The 21,695-nt window shown below is 31.5% G+C and overlaps 2 protein-coding genes across 2 annotated transcripts; both read right to left on the bottom strand.

Moving 5' to 3' along the window:
• Positions 1 to 4,200: 4,200 nt before the first annotated feature.
• Positions 4,201 to 5,778, bottom strand: LOC141718346 (uncharacterized). Its single transcript, XM_074520728.1, has one exon. It carries the CDS (start codon positions 5,776 to 5,778, stop codon positions 4,201 to 4,203), a length of 1,578 nt encoding a protein of 525 aa, XP_074376829.1.
• A 5,075-nt stretch (positions 5,779 to 10,853) lies between these two features.
• Positions 10,854 to 11,315, bottom strand: LOC141718347 (uncharacterized). Its single transcript, XM_074520729.1, has one exon. The coding sequence runs from the start codon at positions 11,313 to 11,315 to the stop codon at positions 10,854 to 10,856; it is 462 nt and encodes a 153-aa protein (XP_074376830.1).
• Between the last annotated feature and the right edge of the window lie 10,380 nt (positions 11,316 to 21,695).

A 21,695-nucleotide genomic window follows, 5' to 3' on the forward strand; every position in this document is an offset into this window, starting at 1 on the left:
CATAATTGTGACTGCATGTTTGTACAACAACATAAAATGTCGAGGAACATTTTCACTTGGCTGCAATTTCTTCATCTCGGAGTGTATTTTTTGATACACATTTTTATTCTTCGGCGGCTTCCGTGACTTCACTGTTTCATTTTTATTTTTCTACAAAATAAAAAAGATGATCAAAAACTATATCTAATAAAGACATTTCACTCCTTAAATTTCTACAAAAAAATAATAGAGACTAACAATATACAACTATCATGTATACCTCAAGATTGCGGCCGGTAACAGGGGTAAAGATGACCATGTCTTCAGGCCATGCCAATAGAGAACTAATTGCTTGGACGATTGTCTCTATTTCACCAGCTATTGGGACCTGGACCAAGGCGTCTTCCTTAATGATTCCGTCCACTTGAACACGTACATATCCCGGTTGCAGAGGCACCCCATGTACTGAGCTAGACATTCCATCTTGGGGGAAAACCATACCAAACACAACTACATTCTCAATATTGTCCACTGCCAACTCGCACTTTCGCGGTTCCTAGATTTAAAATTGACAGGGCACATGTTATATTATTTTGTTGTCATCATAAATCAACAATACTTAACTGACCATTATATAAACTATATTTTACCTTTTTTCTGTGGGCGAAGGCTCCAAATGAACAAGAGCAACACAATCATCTTCATTCTCATCCACTGTCAATTTTTTTTCAATTTCAAGAAATAATTTATGCTTGATTTCATTAACCTCTTCGTTTTCTCGTACTCCATAACTTGCTTTGTCAGAAATTGGCGATTGCAATTTCGATGCAGTAACCACTGCTTTCAGCTCAGACTTCAGCTCCGCAATCTGTGACATGAACTCCATTTTCGTTTGCTCAAACTCATTTTTTGTTTGCTCAAACTCAGCTTTGGTGATTCTTGTCCTTTTATCTTTTCCTTTTGGCAATTTGAAGTATGCTGTCGGAGTTACAAAGCTTCAGACTCCCCGAACCCAACCTGAATGCTCGGGAGTATTCAGTGCAACAGACAACACATCTTTACTTCCATGTGGAATGAACTCACCCTTGCGCTTCTTTTCTATCAAGTCATCCTGTTAGGACAGAAAAATTAGTATAGAGCACTTGCAAAAAAAACAGAGTACTTGCAAAAATAACACAGAGTACTACTAAAAAGAAAGTTAAATAAAAAACTTACAATTCTTTCAAATGTCTCCTTCAAATCATTATCAATAACAGTGCCCTCTGGGGGTGTACGAGCAATTTTCCAAAATATGGCTGCAACGGGTATTTCATCAGGCTCCAACCGTCCTGCTTTCACCTATTTTTGAAAAAATAAAAAATATTAAAAAACATGCTCGAGTTATGAAAATTATAAAATTAATATTAAATTCTTACTTCTTCTTCTTCCAAGCCGATGTATCCTTTCCTTGAGGTTCGGTGTGGATATTTTCGCTCACTTACTCTCTGACTTTGCTCTTTGCTAAGACTCTGCATAAAAATCATCATATTGTGAAATTCATATCAAGGTAATTAGTTACAACATGAAGAGCAAAGTAATGCAGTCTACAAAATAAAGCAGATACCTCCCAACTTTCAGAGCTCCTCGTTGCAACAAACTTTCTCCAAGCGTCCTTACCAACATAGGCATACTTTTTAGGGGGATTCCTTAATTTCTTTTTCTGTCCAATAAAAGGCTTCACATACTTTGAGGTTAGTGTAGACTTGAACTGCCTCCATTTCGTAACTGCCGACATTAAAATCAAGCTCTCACTCTCTGGAGCCACTTTGAATGTATCATGGAGGGCAAACAAGTTACATACTTAAATTATCAGTCTACAAAATACCTCTCAACATGGAAAATTAAAGTGATATGAATAGTTTTGAGGTTACCCGAATATCATCCAATATCTTTGATTTTAAATTAGGGTCAACTTCTGGCCAAGATGGAATATTAATGGGGACCATTATCCTGGCTAACATTCCTAGATATGATTGCAATTTGTCTCTTTCATCAACCATCGGAATTCCAAGCTTATTGCACCTGATTTTGAATTTTTTACCTTGAGCTCTCTTCATGACCACTTTGTGCATAACACAAACACCTCGCACACCTCCATTAATCTTTTTTTTTGATTCTATGCTTGTGACTGGTGTTTGTGGACCACTAGCCTGTTGAACATCTCCACATGGGGCATCTGTTGCTTCTGGGGCTGCTATTTTAGCTTCTCCAATATTTTCTGGTTGAGATGTCAATGATTTTTCCTCCACTTGCTTCTCCATGCTATTATTTCCATTTGTTAATCGCAAATTTGACCTTTTCTGCTTTTTTGCCAATTTATGCAAATCCCTAAAATGAAACATGAAGCTAATTAGCTATCATTTACATTCGTTTGCTGGAAATAAAATGTATATAACTAAAAATATGATGATTTTTATACAGAGTCTTAGCAGAACACATCTTCTAACCATTTTAATGATTTAAAACAAAATTATCTATCATTTAAAGTGATATGATGACAACAAAATTTATATAACAGAAAAATATCTTAGCTACCATTTTAATGATTTACAAATAGAAAAAACTGAAAAACAAGGTATTAACAAGGTATATCACTAACAACCCTAAAAAACATGGTATTAACAAGGTATATAACACAAATGAAATGTCACCTACCAAGAATATAACACAAATGAAATGTGTAGCTCAGTGAAAGCTACTAACAATTTACTCATATATTTATTTAACCTCGTTACACTGAAAAACTAAAAGAAAAATTGTAAAACATTAAACAGATGCAAACAAGTTGTCCATATTAAAATATTAAAGAGGTAGATGAAATGTAAAAAATATTATAATTTTAATTATTTATTAAGCAAAATTCCTCGAACATCCTGTCATTGATAGTATCGACACTTGAACTGTGCTAGCAACTAAAGAGATGCCATTGTTTTGCACAACTCTTGCATCGTTTCTGCTTTTTGTGAAGTATTGGACGCCATCAACAAGAAAATCTTCATATGTCAAGACAGAAAAAGAGGGTTTGCCAGCAAGCCATCTTATTGTTTCAGAAACACTTTCACCATTCTTGATCATATCACTAACTTTATTTCAAACCAACTAGAAAAAAGCCGATTATGTTCTCCAATCAGCCATTGTGCAGTCTTTTTTTACCTAGGTAAGTTCTTTCTAGAAATTCCTTGTGCATCCTATATAAATGCATGTATTAAATCAGGAACTACACAAAATTTTCAAAAAATAATGAATTGGAAAATGGTAATTAATTTAACTTACGTAATGTATGGATACACTTCAGAGTTGTTTAAAAGAACATGTAGATGACCCTCATCTCGTTCTTTTTCATCCACTGACTTCATAATTGCAGTAGATTGTGGACCAGAAAGCTTGCCTTTGTCTTTCGGGAGACCGGCAGTTGTACAAATTTGGCGAACAAATTCGGTGAAAAATTCTATAGATTCTTCTCCAAGATAAGTTTCGGCTATGCATCCTTCCGGATAAAATCGGTTTCGCACATAACTTTTCAACACTTTGTTGAACCGTTCAAAGGGATACATCCATCTATAAAAAACCGGACCACACAAACGTAATTCCCTAACCAAATGGACTGTGAGATGTATCATTACATCGAAAAATGAGGGAGGAAATATTTTTCCAGCTCGCACAAGGTTAATATCACTTATGACCGTAATCTATTCAATTTTGACACATCTACAACTTTGTTGCACAGAGAATTGAAAAAGAAACACAACCTTATGATGTTAACCCTAACATTTTTCTGGAGTATTGAACGAATTGAATCTGAGAGCAGTTGTTGAAGTAGTACATGACAATCGTGGGACTTCAACCCAAACAACTTTAAATTAGGAATTGATACACAATTTTTTATGTTCGATGAATGGACATAAGGAAGTTTCATCGATGCCAACGATTTTAACAGTTTCTTTTTTCTTTCTTTGAAAGAGTATAAGCAGAAGGGGGCAAGTAGGTTCTCTTTTCTCCAATTTTTTGTAGAGCCAAGTCTTTCCTAACACCTATTTGAATAATATCAAGATGTGACGCCTCACTATCTTTAGTCTTATATCTTATATTAGAAGGGTCTCAATAAGATTGTCACACACATTCTTCTCGGTGTACATAACATAGAGACAGTGACGGACATGATTGAATTTCCAATATTCTAAGTCAAAGAAAATTGATTTTTTTCCGTGGACAGTCCACCTTCTTTGACTTCTTTACTGCTTCTCCAAAAGAAAATTTTATTCGCTCCTCTTGCAGTAAAACTTCTTCACCAGAAAGGGGTGCACGCACAAATCCTAACTCTTGGTCACCATTAAAAGCCGCCTTCTTCTTCCTGTAAGGATGATGCCTAGGTAAATATCGATGATGACCTTGGAAAGACATTTTCTTTGAATGAGGTAAGTATTTAGCCACAGTATCATCCCCACAAACAGGACAAGACATATAACCCTTATTCACACAACCAGACAAATTATCATATGCGGGGAAGTCATTTATCGTCCACATTAGAACTGCCTTTAAAGTGAAAAAAGAGTTATTATGAGCGTCAAACACATTTGGTTCACCTTCTTCCCAAACCTTCTTCAAATCATCGATCATTGATTGTAAAAATACGTCAATATTATTACCTGGCTCTTGAGGGCCAGAGACTAATACTGTTAATATCATATATTTTTTTTTCATGCACAACCACGGAGGGAGAATATACGTTGTCAATACTACAGGCCAGTAGCTATACCCATTGTTTAGGCCGTTATTGCGTGGATTTATACCATCAATTGCCAAGGCTAACTGAATATTTCTTGGCTCATTATCGAAGGTTGGCCACCTATAATCGACATTCCTCCATGAAGGAGAGTCAGCTGGATGGCGCATGTGACCATCTTGACTTCTTTGGTTCATATGCCAAGTCATTAGTTTAGCGGTAGAATCAGATTTAAACATCTGCTTAAATATGGGAATGATCGGGAAATACCACATAACTTTAGCCGGAACGTTGACTCTCTCTTTACCATCCTTTCCTAACTTCCACCGAGATTTGCGACACTTGGGGCACTCGACAATATTGGAATTGACACCCCTATATAGAATGCAATCATTCGGACATGCATGGATTTTTATATACTCAAGGCCTAGATCAGATAGGGTTTTTTTAGCTGTGTATGCATTAATTGGCAAAACATGATCTTTGGGAAGTAAAGAACCAATCAGAGAGAGTAAATCTATAGAGGCGCTATCACTAATCCCGAATCTCGCTTTCCAATTATGTAATTTTAGCATGGATTCTAATTTACTACTATCACTGCCCTCAAATAACGGTTGCTCAGCATCGGCCAAAAACTGCTTGAACTCATCTGAATCTTTATCATAATCATCACCCAAATTACCCCGATTATATGCTGCTTCACAAATATCACCTACTTCTGATGCCCCAATATTTTCTTCCATATTCTCTTCTATATTCACCGAAGAGGGAGTTGACATTGTGCTAGCGGGAAATGACCTAGGATTGGCACTAGCCCCATGCCAAATCCAGTTTACATACCCCAAACTAAAGCCATTTTCATACAAATGACCTCTAATGATTTTCACAGAGAACTTTTTGAAATTACAGCAACGTGCACATGGACAGGGTATTAGTTTAGGATCTTTACAGTTTTCTTTGGCGTATATTAGAAAGTTTTCAACCCCGATCTCATACTCTAATGAATCCCTATCAGCCCGCATCCATGATTTATCCATATATAGACACATACACCGGATTATAAGTTCAATATCAAATACTAAACAACTACACAACTTACACATTATTTACAACAATTGTTACTCATGTTATTTTATTTAAAAATATATCGAGATAATTTAATATATGATTAACTTACTTGGTGCAATTGTGTATTTAATTTATAATTATAATTCTTATTAGGTTAGATGCAGGACATAAAACATGACACAAAATAGGACACTACTACACTGCTAATAAATGATGCACTTATCAATTCACACTAGTACACTACTAATGATAATGAAGGGTTTTTAGCACATAAACGCAGCGAAAACGTAAATTTAATCTTAAAAAATACCGAAAGCCTCCCTAGGATCCATGCGAAAAATAATATTTAATTCGTAGTTCAGTATGTTTACCTTAAGAAGCTTTACGTTAATGAAAAGATGAAGGTCTTTAATAGCGATCCAAGAACGATGAACGGAAATCCCTAGCAGTTGCTCCTCAAGTGTGAAGCACTCCACCGGTATCCACCTAGAGTACAATATGATGGAGGAGGAAGAGGTTGAGAGAATTAGTTGCCTCACTCTTGTTCTACTTTAGAATTATGCTTAATTATTTGGGTTGAGGCAAATAGGGTTTATAATAGTATATTTATACGCAACATTTTCACCTGAAAATTTTCCATAAAATATTATTATTATTAACCCTCTAATTGATTATTCTTATTAACCAATTAACTAATAATTAAAACACATTTTAATCATTAATCCCTTTTCTAAACACTTTAGAAAAGTAATTCTCTCACTTGATTTAATTTCCAAAATTAAATTCTTAATTAATAATATTAAAAATTATTTAAATATCATTTAATCAATTATTAAATCTGCTAATTAATTATTTATTTCACAAATAAATAATTACCAGCCATTATTAATTAATTCCTCCACCATTAAATCATTCTCTTTTATGGTGTGACCCTGTAGGTTCAATATTAAGCCGGTAGTAGAAATAAATAATAATAAAACTATTTTATCATTATTTATATAAATTCTCTAATTCATTAAATATGATTAATTAATAAATTAATCATATTTATTCTACATTGTGAGGGATACTTCTTAGCATATCGCGACTATCCGGATAATACGAATTCACTGCTTAGAATACCAAGAACCTATTCAGTGAGTAGTTACCGTACAATCAATTCCTTCTACCCTGCAATTTCACGATTAAATACAAGGCATGAAACTTGTGTCAAGCCTCTCTTATTTAATCACTTGTTTTCCCATTCACTATGCTTAGTTCTATTTAATGTAAATTAGAAACTCCTTTCTAATTTCATTCACTCTAGCCAGAGATTCCTGAACTAACATAAGTGGATCAGCATTGAACATTCTCCTCCTACACTGGAAGGGGTAGATCATTTATTGATCATACACTATCTTCATGTACAAATTCCTATACCCAGTAGAGCCCTTATAATTGTCCCTTGAGACTAAGAACTAAACCAAAGCATAGTTCAGTGTACACAAGATGACTATGATGACCTCAAGTCTAAGGATACTTGTACAACTATCACTATATGAACAACTGCTGACACGTGAGTGAACTCCATCAGTTGTTCAGCTGTGTGAGTCATGTTCAGTGAACTTATTATATAATAAGCACCTACATACTAGCTATAGTGTCACCACATAAATGTCTATGAGAACAGACATCCTTCATAATGAATCAAGCATAGTATGTACCGATCTTTGCGGATTATTAATTACCAATTAATATCCTATGACCAGGAACTATTTAAGTTTAGAGTTATCATCTTTTAGGTCTCATTATTATGATCTCATCACAATCCATAAAAAGCTTTACTCTAAACTGTGGTATATCTTATTTAAACATTTAAATAGATAGAGCCCGCAATAAAAACAAACCAAGCCTTTTATTAATATCAATGAAATCAAAACAGATTACATAAAAGTTATTCATAAATCCTCATATATGATTGGACTTAGGACATATCTCTTTCAGATAACACTACAGATTTACAAAAAGAAAATTATAAAAATAATTACATTATCTTTGTATTCAAGTCAAGGTGCACAAGTAATTAGGTATGTGTTCAAGTAATTTAGTGCACAAGGAAAAGAGTAAAGGAAAATTTTGAAAAAAAAATCCATGGAAGTCTGTTACTTTTTAGAGCAAGAGTGGAACATTGCAACTGTGAGTCCTAAACTTAAGTTATCGGTGATCTTTTTAAACATAATGTTGGCTTTACACTATGCAGCATACCAAAACCAATAACATAGAAAGACCAAAACCAAAATTTATACACAAAACCAATAGAACAAACAGTATCATTAAATTTTCAGAACCAAAAGAAGTTAACAAACATACAATATAAAGACAAACATACAATATCATACATTTATCACTTAAAAAAAGAAAAAAACATACAATATCATACACATCATATAAAGATAAAGACATGCAGATACATACAATATAATGCCATACAACATCATACCTAATTTATACATACAATATCATACCATACAATATCATACGTAATTGGTACAAAAATCCCCAATTTTTAGAATCCCCAATTTGTAAAATCCCCAAATAAACAAGTTCGAACAAAATTAGGGTTCATAGAGAGCTTACCAATCCCAGAGCAAAGGAGTTGGTGCTTCGACTCAACCCTAGCTTCGACTCAACCCTAGCTTTGATTGGAGCTTCAATTGAGCTTCGATTGTGAGCTTCAAACCTAGTAGCTTCGATTCTTTCAGTTTGTGACTTCGATTGTGAGCTTCAAATGACTTTGATTGCTTCAGTAGTGAGAGTACTGAGAGTTCATTGGAGTATAGTGAGAGTGGTTGAGAAAGTCGGGGTGAGAGAAAGTTGGAGTTATGTGTTCTAGTTTTTAGTTTTATATTTTTAGTTTTTAGTTTTATGTTTTTATTTTTTATTTGGGGGGAATGTGGGTGAAATATTTGGGAGGAAGTGAATTTGTCTAGGGGGGAAAGAAATTTGGAGGGGGGGAACATATACACTACTTAAAATATAAACAGGAAAAAAAACGGGCTGATTTAGCGTGCTTTTTTTTCAGCTTACATTAGACATCGGTTGAACTACAAATCGATGTCTATATAAATCATAGACATCGGTTTTATTGGGACCGATATTGATAGTACTCTTTTACATCGGTTGCGCCAACAACCGATGTCTAAAGGACGATGTCTATTAACAGATTTCTAGTAGTGCTATCAATCTTCATGTTTAAAAAAGATATCTTTTTGTCAAACAGATTCATAAAACTTTAAAACCCAAAAGAACTGGCCTTAGCTCTTAGTACTGATTTGTTGTAATGTAAGCAATAAAGATTATAATAAACTTAAAGAAATTTAATCCTAAGGATACAGATTACAACATACGTTTAGATTATGACCTGGAAAGTTTATATAACACTATTAGGTGCTTATAAAAAAAATCCAAAAAAGTCCAAAATGCTAACTCAGGGCATATCCTAACAAAAATTTTTAACCATATTCAAAGAGATTGTAGGAAATTCCTGGTAGGAATTTACGTGGGCGTCTGGTCTATTTCCTACCAAATATCCTCGTTTCCTACCAAATTCATGTATATTATGAATTTGCAATAAATATCTTATGCTTAAAAACTACTATTCGGTAGGGGTGCACGCGGGTTAGGTTAGGCGGATCACGAGCAAACCTCTAACCCAATTCATTTAATTCAGTTTTATATTTTTAACCTCATTAAAGTAAGTTTAAATTTTACACTATAAAAAATTTGGCTTTTACCTACACATTATAAAGGTAGGTAAAAATACTTTTTATGTAGGTAAAGAGTTTTACCCACTAATAAAATATTGGTAGCGGTTGGTAGGTAAAGGTTGGAGGAGAAATAGTCTTTAGCTACATTTATTGAATTGGTAGGTAAAATATAAAGTGGACCCCACTTTTCCAAATCATGAAAGATGAGTCATCGATGACATGTCACAAGTATATTGCAATAAGTTATTTCCACATTGAAACCCATGTGGCGGCTCACCAGTGATCCACATAGTTTTAGAAGTTTGTAACGTGAGTTGTTGGAAAAAGTCAATTCGGTGTCCGAGATTAGTCCATGATAAATAATTGTTTTATTTCAATTAACTTTAATATTAAATACATAAAATATGAAATGTGCAAATTTGAAAAAACATGAAATAATTTATTAACATGTAAAATGTACTCACGGAATAGAATTTACAGATTTACAATAAAAATAATACAATTCAATCTTCAAATTCTATCAGCATTATCTTGCATATCTTTCATGAACTAGAATCAGCAAGTAAGCCCAGAGCATTTTCATTTAAGTAACTATCACTCTTCAACACTTCTATTTATCCAGAATTTGTAGCGACTATATATAAGTGTATGAAAGTAATTAATATAGAAACATATTATGAGTTGAACTCGTTTTTATTAAACTGCTGAAAGAAGAGTACAATTCTCTTAATTGAATACAAACTAAGTACGTGACTATTTAAAGAAGCAAAACTAAACTAATCTGTTAAGGTGGTACAAATAACCAGTAACTACTCCTATTATTTCTCTACTACTGCATGACCTGATCACGTTGCTAAAGACTCTGCTAGTAACCCACTAAGTGCAACAGACTTATTCAATATTATACTAAAAACAAAGAAAACATTATCTAAATAAATAACTAAACATATGAATATAGAATTAAACTCCAACAATCTCCCCCTTAATTTAATATTCATCTATCAATTCTTCAGCTACCCGTATGGCATGCCTTGAACTGAAACAGCTTCTTCATACCCGTATGGTAAACACATTGATCCAGCCCGTGTGGCCTTTCTGTGCCCATATGGCACCACTGATTACAGCTCATTTTGGATTCCTTGTTTGCCCGTCTGGCAATTTATTTCCTACCCATATGGCATTCATTTCACAGCCCTTATGGCTTTTATTCACAAGCCCTTATGGCTTGTCTTTGTTGGCCCATATGGCGTCTACAACAATGCTGGTTCGTCATCATGAAGTTGTGCTAGATTTACTTCTTAACAGTGTTCTTTCTTTCGTCGAGGTTTATCACACTCTGAGGCGAAGTGACCATAAATATTGCAATTGAAACATTTTATCTTGCTCTTGTCCAGTCTGCCCTTCCATTTCTTAGCTAAGAGAAGCTGTTGTTGCTCACTTTGCTCACTCCTACCTTTCATTCTTTCTTCATGGGCCTTGAGACGTCCCACCAGTTCTTCAACTGACATGGCTTTAACATCTTCAAATTGTTCAATGTTTGAAGCTATTTGGAGGAACTTATCAGGCACAGCACGTAGAATCTTCCTTACAACACTGGATTCTTCCATAGCTTCTCCAAGAACTCGAATGTTAGTCACAATGCCACTCAGTTTAAAGCAGAAATCTTCTATCTTCTCTGAGTCTTTCATCATGAGAGACTCGAATTCTCCCTTTAATGTCTGCACCTTTGCCTCCTTGACTCGCTCTGCTCCCACACACATCGTTTTAATGGCCTCCCAAGCTTCCTTAGCAGTTTCTTTCTCAGCAATGGTCAACAAAATATCCTCTGGCAGACCTTGATATATCGCAGCAAGGGCCACCTACACCGTTCTTTCATCCACGCTTACTTGGGGATCCTTTTGTTCGATTGCACCCCATACTCCTTGCGCCTTCATGAACACTTTCATCTTTAGGGACCAAGTTGTATAATTGCTTCTCGTTAACATGGGATAGCTCAAACCCACAACACCTTCCTTTGCCTTGAACGTTTGCATGGTGGTTTCGCTTGTGTGTTTAGGTTGATATTTGGGCATAAAAGAAACTGAACACCAGGCTCGGATAACAAATGTAGCGACTATATAGAAGTGTATGACAGTAATTAATATAGAAACATATTATGAGCTGAACTCGTTTTTATTAAACTACTGAAAGAAGAGTACAATTCTCTTAATTGAATACAAACTAAGTACGTGACTATTTAAAGAAGAAAAACTAAACTAATCTGTTAAGGTGGTGCTGATAACCAGCAACTACTCCTATTATTTCTCTACTACTGCATGACCTGATCACGTTGCTAAAGACTCTCCTAGTAACCCACTAAGTGCAACAGACTTATTCAACCTTATACTAAAAACAAATAAAACAATATCTAAATAAATAACTAAACATATGAATATAGAATTAAACTCCAACAGAATTTTCATCATGATTCCTGTAAAGAAATCAACATGAAAATTCATTACTCAAACTTCCTTGAATTGTGGATTAATGAAATTAGAGACAAATAAATGCAATTAAAAAGGTAGAAATGGAACACCTCCAAATTAATCAATCGGTTGGTAGTCCAAAATGAATATTGCCCACACACTTTGGATGTTTGATACATGAGAGTAAATTTATATAGGTTAACTATTAACGTGCATGATTATATGCTTATATAGGTTAACTATTACTCCAACCCCATTATAGCTTTGTCTCGGCGGACAAGATCAGTACTCAAAACCACCATTGTAATTTGTAAAGCGAGAATCTCTTTGAAACATTCACTTTTATCAATTCTGAAAGTCAACAAGCATTAGACATTAGACGCACACTAATCAAATGCATATAAATATTATTGATATGTAATAATTAACATGTATTTATATTTTTAGACATTAGACGCACACTAATCAAATGCATATAAATATTATTGATATGTAATAATTAACATGTATTTATATTTTAAGAAAATAATAGATGCATGAAAATATACGTGTTAAAGCTAAAACTTGATACCTGTGTACAAGGGAGACCTGGTGAGAGATTTGAGATCCATATTGGCAGGAAACTACTAGTCCGCTTATATCATCATAATACCAGTCTAAATAAATACACCTCTTCCTTTGTCAAACAACCCAGGTCTATTACTTTTAGCGAATATCATGCCACCCATGACGTGCATTAACAATATCTTCTGTTATTCACTCATTTTTTATGGGAATGAATTTATCTCCAAAAAGGTATTATTTACCTTAGAATAAAATAAATTAGCTAATTTTATATTTCAACCTTGTTATTATATTTGATGATATTTTTAAAAATTTGAAGAATTTTCTTAAGACAAAAAGATGTAATATACTTAACTATTTTTTACAAAATTTTGTAAAATTTTATTTTATTTTTATTTATAATTATATATTTGTTTTCTATTTTAATACTTATGAAAAAATAAATTTGTAATTTTATATAAGATATTGATAATTTATTTTAAATTCTATTTGTTCTAAATGTTCGAATGTACAATACTATTTATGTCTTATGTTTGATTTTGAGAATCATTAGTTTAATTTCAATATAACGTTTCTTGCAGTGATTAATATGCATATATTTTAGGATAGAGTAGAATTTTGTATTTTAGTTAGAATTGTAGGATACAAAATTTGTTTAAAAGTTTTATTCGTCAAAATTTTTATTTAAAAATTTTTCTTTAATTTATTTATAAAAAGAATTTCTAAAATTTAAAATATATAAAATAGATAAACTCATGAATATCCTTGATGCGACACTAATAAGAGTATCTGTGTTAATTGATAATTTTAAATGTAAACCAGACAAAAAAATATGAAAGTGAACTTGCTTGAATATTTTAATTAAAATAATATTACGTAATAAAATTACATATTATTTTTAAGTTGGTTAAAAAAATGAAAATATAAAAATTAAAAAAACATGATTATAAGGGAAGACATTTATCAAGGAAGAGTGACACGGAATGTCACCAGCCTCAATTTGGTTTGATAACGTTGCACGTATAAGTAAGTTTGGTATTTTACTTTTATACACCATTAAATTCTACAATTATAATTATGTAGGTAAATGTAGTTTTTAGCTACCAATAGATATTGGTAGGTAAATTATTTGTAGGTAAAAGTACAATTTCTTGTAGTTTATTGAGTTGGATCGACTAGATTATTGGTCGGTTTAGTTCGGTTTAGGTCGGGTATTATAAGCTACTAGAAAAATAAATTTATTTTGTGTCATCCGTCAAGCAACAAATCAACTCTTCCCCAAAATTTTCCCCTAATAAAAAAATAATAAAATAGAAACTTAAATATTACTTAAATTGTATATAACAAAGCATTCTTGTTACATGCATACGATCACATGGAATACTGACTTTTCGTTTATCAAATTAAGTCATACAAACTTATAAGAAAAAGACTAAATGAACTCAAACAAATTAGGTGTGCGGTTAAGTTGGAATTGGTAGGTTACACGCAAAACCCTAAACTAACCCATTTAATTCAATTTTAATAATATCTAACACGATTAAAGTTAGGTTTAAATTTTTTAGGCTGGTTTAAGGCGGGGTTAGGTCCGGTATGGTCGGTTAGGTCGGGTTTCGAAACCGATGGTCACCCATACTATCTGGCATTTCATATGGTGAGTATACATAGATGTGCATATAGTTCATAATTTGATTGTTATGTGTGGTGATAATGTGGTATATGCTGTATATATTATATTTATACCTAATTTTAATTTTATTAAGATTTTTTCATCTTATCATTTGACCCTTACTTACTTCTGATTAACTTTCTTATAAATTATCAAGATATTGTCAGAAATTCCCTTCTTATTTAACAAAATTCTATGTTAATAGATCGCTACACTCACTCGATAAAACAATTATTAGATCACTACCCTCTTTTAATAAAAAAATTTGAATGTTGCTACTAGGGTATAAGTTTGAAAATATGCGCTACTAACTACACAAAAAAGTTGTGGAGAATAAATGATTATCTCACCAGAGATAGATTTTCTAGTACACTAAGACATATTTAATAGATAGCCTTTTTAACCTATTTGAAGACATATTTTTTCTTGAGTATATTTCTCCACTTTTGATATATTTAATATGCTAGAATTTTTAGCCTATTTCGAAACATTTCAAATTTGCATATAAAAATTGATGATTTTCATTTAAATATTTGAATTCAATGATTTCTTAGGTGGTGGTATGAATTTTAATAATTATGATATAAATTTACTGATAATTGAGAAAAATTGGTGATTTAATTAAAAAATTTGGTGATTTGGCTCAGTTCTGATTGCTAATTACAAAATAGTTTTTGAAGCATCAATTTACGCACACATGTAAAGATATTTACACACACGTATTCTTTGAACAATCACCACCACAAATTCTTTGTGTTTCGACTACATCTTCTAATATTGTTCCTTTTTTCCCCATCAATCACTACAAACAACCACTCATTTATACTGACTTCACTGATCTTCCACTTTATATACCTTTTTATATCTTATGGCCCATAATAAGATAGTTCTAGAAAATTAGATAAAACAATTAAAAAAAAGTAGTTGACTTAGGTTTAAGGCAATACATCTTGTTAACTTTTTTCAAATTAACATGCTGCCTATATTTAAGATGAAGACTTTAGACCAAATTCCTAATTAACAAGATCTTAAACCCGAGTTCACACTTAAAGCATAGTACACCAACACAATTACTAAGTGCAAGCCTCGAATTCATAAACATGTATGTTACCCCCGATTCATCTGTTATTTTATTAGATTGAGTATATACTCCATAAGACTCACATTATTAAAAGTCTCTAATTTGTCCAAATAATGGATTCTCATTTTTGATAAATTTATATAATGTTTGGATTCATTAAATCTCATTGTCAATATATAACGAGTAATACTAGATAACCTCAAACTTATACAAAAATAGTTAGAAAGTGACCTGACATTACACATGTTGAAATTTCATTCATGTGCGATTATGAATGCACGCAGGGTCTCATATTATTCTAGGGAAAGTTATCATTTATAAGATAAAAGTGTAACTCTAAAATTTCACCGTATAGTTCTAGTTATGCATGCGTCTAATTATTTATTTATATAAATCTGACATGTTAACTTACTAATACGATTATTTGAAAGTAAACTGACGCTTGGATGTTCAGCAACAAATAAAAATTGAAGGAAAATAAAATTTACAGAGTAAAAGTTAATTTTTGTCAATTGAGATGTTGAGATTTTATTATATAAAATTTTAAAAATAGTTGTATAATTTTCTAGTGATTACCAATATTTGGGAGTTAAACAAGGTTTCGCTTATTAGTATAAATAGTTGATAACTCGTGTGAAACATGAGACCGACACTAAAAATATCGAATTAATATTTGTAGAGAATTATTCATAATCCGTGTGAAACATGAATTATAATTAATATATTAATATCAAATGTTAAATTAGTACTTGTAAAAAATAGTTATGTACTTAAAAATAATCGAATCACTTATGAAATTTTCCAATATAATTATAGTTTTGCATTGTTTTACTTGATATAAAAAAATCTAACATATTAGTTTTATTTTTGTGAAACGAATTGTATCTCTATCTTATGAACCAAATATCTATTCTTTAGATAATTTAATATTAATTAATATAATTTGATAATTATCTTATAATTAGCCTTTTCAATATAGTTTATTTAATATTACTTAATTATCGATAAAAATTAATTTACAAATTAAAAGTAAATAGACGTTATTAAACTTAATTTAATATAACTAAATAAAATCTAAATACAGGCTATAAATTTGTTACTGTTAAAATATATATTTTTGAATTTAAAGTATATAAACATTGTGATAGACAGTAACAAATACGATCGATAAATCAATAATTATTAGTTTATAAGTTAATAAATGTTACTAAAGTCATTTGCTATTACTTAATTATTTTTAAAATAATACTATAGAAAATAAAGTTTACAGAGAATAGAAGTCAATTCGTGTTAATAGTTTATTTTGTAGTTAGTAGTTTTTCAAAATAAAAGTAAATATAAGTTATTTTACTTAATTTAATGACCTTAATAAATTCTTAATATAATTTATAAATAAATAAAGTTTACAGAGAGTATAAGTCAATTATTGTTAGTAGTTTATAGTTTTTCTTAAATTAAACATAAATATAAGTTATTTTACTTAATTTAACGTAACTTAATAAATTTTTAATATAATTTACAAATCGTTTAAAAAATATTTTTATTTTATAAATTAAAAAGAAGATTGGATAAACACTAACTAAAAAGAAAATAAAATATACAGAGAATAGAAGTCGAGTTGTGTTAAAAATAAAGTTAATAGAGAATGGAAGTCAACTTATGTGAGGTAAGTACCAAAATCCGGTACTTTGGTACTTTTAGCAGCAAATTATACATAATTTCGCTTATTAATAATGAGTATAGATTCGGTTTTTCTATGATGTGCTCATATGCACACAATAAGCACAAACTTTTATAATTTTTGCTTATTTTGATCGGTGCATTAACAACAACTACATAAATCGGTTTTGATCAGCCCTATTTGCAATCGATTGATGTATTTATTTATATGTTTGGATTCAGAAATCGAAGGATCTGGTGATTTATTCTTGGATACTTGAAATTTTCAATTTTACCCTTGATATAAAAGTTAAAAAGGTCTAGGGATGTAAAATAAAGTAAAATTCAAAGTTAAAGGTGCAACTTGTAAGGAAACATAATATAGAACCGAATTGAAAAACGTCTAAAGAAATGGCTTACAAAGTGCCATTTACTCTTATTTTTTTCTGTTTGAATTAGTAATTTGCTGAAATGCCCATACTTCCGTTAAAGTTAACGGTAATCTTGGATGCAAAGTCGTCAATAGCGAAATTAATTTTATGGGGTGCATGTTGACACAGAAAATAATGTAGACCCCAATTGCAAAAATGAAAATAAAAGTGGCTTACAAACTGCCAATTACTCTAAACTAAAATGCTTTAAATTTATAATTTTTAGTATTTAACATGTGCCTATTCACACACTAGACAAATTGAAAAGTACTTGAAAAAAATTGTATTAATATTTGGGGCCTTTAATATTTTTCATATATAATATATTTGCAACTTAAACTGAATGTGGGCCTGCCGGGCCTGCCAATTAATACTAACTTTCTACCAAATTAAAGAGCCATTAACATGTAGAGTCCCCCATAATTCAATTAACTTGTTGTTTTATTCTTCTTTCCACCTCATAATAACCCAATATTTATCGGGTCTTTCACTAACCAAGCCCCCCGCCACTTCTCCATTCAATCATCCAACACTCCATGTTCATATTAGCCAACTTCCTCTTCCTCCATTCCCTCTCTATTCCCCCTCTCTCCATGACCTCTCTCCCCTGTCTCTCCATTCCTTCATAATTTAATCTTCCTTTCCATGCCCCTCCCGCTCTCTCTTTTTATCTTCTCTCACTGTCCCCTCCATCTTTGTCCTCCCATTTTCTCGTTCCTACTCTTTTCTCTCACTATCTCTGTCTCTTTATTTCTCTCTAGGTCGGGGCAGAAGATGACCGGCACCATTAACTTACGTGAATCAGCCTTGCGAGCACACCCCATTTATTTAATATCTAACTATATTTTAAATAGTCTCATTTTTTTTAATTTTTCCATTAATTGTGTTAATAGGAAGAATATTTCTAATATTTAATTAAATTTTGTTAGTGAAATCCTATGATATGCCTTCTAGAGAAATGTCGATGAAAAATCCAAAAATTACACGGCTCATATTCATAGTTTACCATAAATATACCAAAATAGTAAAAAAAATGAAAGTGGAAAAGGATAGAAAATATTAATTTATGCATATATAAAATAATAGTAAAAATAATTGTTTTCTTGTAAATAAAAAAAATATTTCTTGATACTAATGCGAAAGATTTATTTACAAATGCAATGCATATAGTAAATATAAATATCATAAATATTATACACAACTCATTCTTGCAAGTCCCCCAATTTTCTTTTAATTTTTCACGGGGTTTAGTCATTAAGAAAAATCAATTCAAACTTTACATGCTACTGCTTCAAGTATATGGCTTGAATTTTTTAAATAAAATGACTAAAATGACGACAACCTCTAGGATGTTATTCTTAATAAATGTTATTTTCTATTGAAATTTTATATTGGACGAATAAAAGTTAGATCTACTTTTGTTTAACAACTTACATATGTTCAAACATAATAGTTGAAGTAAAGCTTGTACCAGGCATGTTGAGTACACCACGTGCATTTGACTCTATTAAATACAGATTTATATAAAAAATATGCATCAAAAAAATATTACTTATAATTTTTAAATTATATATATAAATATGTAATAAAACATAGACATTGATTTGTGACACTTATATTCTCATGTAGGTTCTCGTCTATTCTAAATTCTTCGAAAGCCTCTCGTGTATTCTAGATTCTTCGAAAACCCTTATAAATAATTTTCATTTCCTACTGTAGCTTTTCCATCACAACCATCTTTTATTCTCGTCCACGCTTCATCGTCCGATATAGATCTAAATTTCTTTTCTCGTGCTTCACTCTCCATCATCCGATATAGACCGGAATCTCTCTTCTTCTCCGCCAATTTCCATCATCCGATATACATCAATTTTTTTTTCATCCATCATCCGATAAAGATCTAAAATCTCTATTTTTCTCCCCCATTCTCCATTATTCTATATAGATTTAAATCTGTTTTTTCTCCACTTTGCATCAAACCATATAGATCTAAATCTCCTTCATTTTGTGAGCCAATTTAATCTAATTACAAAACTTAAATTATGTGTACCAATTGGAAAACTCGATTCACAAAACTCAATTCACGTACAAACCTCACCACTTTCCTATTACTATTTGAATAACAGTTTCTATATCATCGATTGAGATTTAGGCACAACAAATTAGCATTTTTTTAATATTTGCAGGATTCGTAAGAAGTCCTCGTCTTTGTATAATGCTGAGCATCCCCATATAAGTAAGTTGTCTGAATTTATTTCATTACACAGATACTATTAGATTTTTATTACCGTTAAATTCATCCTATTCCATAATTTTTAGATTTAATTTATTTTTCTAAATTCATTTTTTTTTGTTTGAATATGATGTAAATCAAATTTTTGAAACATAGCCGGAAAGCAATGAAGAAAATGCTCCATCAAAGTTAAACTTTTACTTCCTCCTCCACGTTCACAGATATGTAGGTAATATTATTTTATATTTAATCCAAGATTGCATATAATGTTATAATATTTGTTGTTGTTATTGCTTAACTCATAAATAAATGCTTGAGTTCAATTCATTTTAATTGTAAACAGTTTTGTATACACATTTCTTCTCAAATCTTTTTAAGTATTAAAATTCAAGCCCAACTAAAAAATTGATGTGTAAGTACGACTTTCTATCATGTCTGAGGTTGTAATGTGTTAAATAATAATATAAGATCCATCTAAAGTCTTCGTATAACACCTTAATGTACATAATTACTTAAGATAATGTTTGTTATATGACTCTGACAGGTGTTTATAAGTAGATCTAGAATTCTCAAAGGTAAATACATATTGTTTTATGTGTTATTAACTATGAAGGGTGAGAGAAGCCTTCCATCTTCTTCTTTTTGGCAAGTGAAAAGCCTCTCTTTATTAATATCAAGGTCCTTAATTAATTAGCCATAATGGACTTTTTGTGTGCACCTTAGGAATAAGAATATGCAATGAGGTGCACACCTATTTAGTGATCTCTTGTATAAAATATATCTTAGATGGCACATTATTTGATATATCCTCACACTTCATAATTTTTAAAATTCTTCCTATCTGCAGACTATTTCACGCTAATTAGGGAGTTGATGTTTAATTAGAAGTTAAGGACGATTTTTTTTCTTGAATTGGTTTCATCGTACTTGAACGTTCTCATCTTAATATTGTCAAATTACAAATCTATCTCTAAATGTTTTTAGGCTAGACTTTTTCCTTTGAGGAGTTCGTGCTTCTTCTCAAGACTGAAAATATTTTGATTCACATTTGAAGTAATTATAATTAAACTTATACTTATTTCCTGCACAGATAGTTGTTCATAAGGCGGCCTGATTGCAAAGATAGATGTTCATTTAAAGTTATCTTCATCATATATAGTTCTATTTCAACTATCGTAGTGAAGAACTTTAGCTAAATATGACCGAAAAATTTCGGTCAAATTTAGCGGTTTTTCTTGTAGTGAAAGGAACACTTTACGATAGCCCAGAGCGAAAGACATGGGGATATTCCACAAATAGAATGGATGTGTCCTCCAAAGGTATGAGTTGAAACATTGATATTTACATATATTTTGATATCTTTTTAGTTAAAGATGCTATGTACTTTTCTATTATAAGTTCCGATATTGAGTATTACACACGGATTTCAATAACAGTTAACTTTGGATATTAACTGGGGTGTGGCTGCTGGGCAAGAGAGCATAGAGGCTATTGATGCCGTAAATGCTTTAAATGGCGTCACATTGGGGCAAGGTGAACCTGCAGTTGATTTGGGCATGTTCATACATTAATGGCTCAACAAAATCTTATTAATTAACTCAAACTAACTAACTAATAATACTGAATACTCAAATAAACTTAATAAATAATAACGATAAAATAATGTAATAAATAAAAGACGAGGGCAAGAGAGACATACCAAATATGTTGGAAGCACACTACTTCTCGTAGATTAACTTTTAGGCCAAAAGTTTCTATATAATGTGGAGGGAAGGGCACTTCTCTCCTCTTACTCGATGTGGCACAAGTTTAATTATGATTTTAAAAAGAGATAAAATTGACGGTGACACACAAAGAAGAGGTGCTTAGTTTGGCCTAGGCATCTCATCGTGTTGATGGCAACAAGGTGGAGAATCTTGAGTACAACATTGTTGTTAAGAAAATTAACAAAAACCAACTCAACACATTGGCCTTCATTTTGACATATTTGGGCTCTAGCATTTTAGTGTACTTTGGAAGAAAAGATCTCACTCAAACT

Source organism: Apium graveolens, chromosome 4 (assembly GCF_009905375.1).
Source record: "Apium graveolens cultivar Ventura chromosome 4, ASM990537v1, whole genome shotgun sequence".
Classification (NCBI taxonomy): Eukaryota; Viridiplantae; Streptophyta; class Magnoliopsida; order Apiales; family Apiaceae; genus Apium; species Apium graveolens.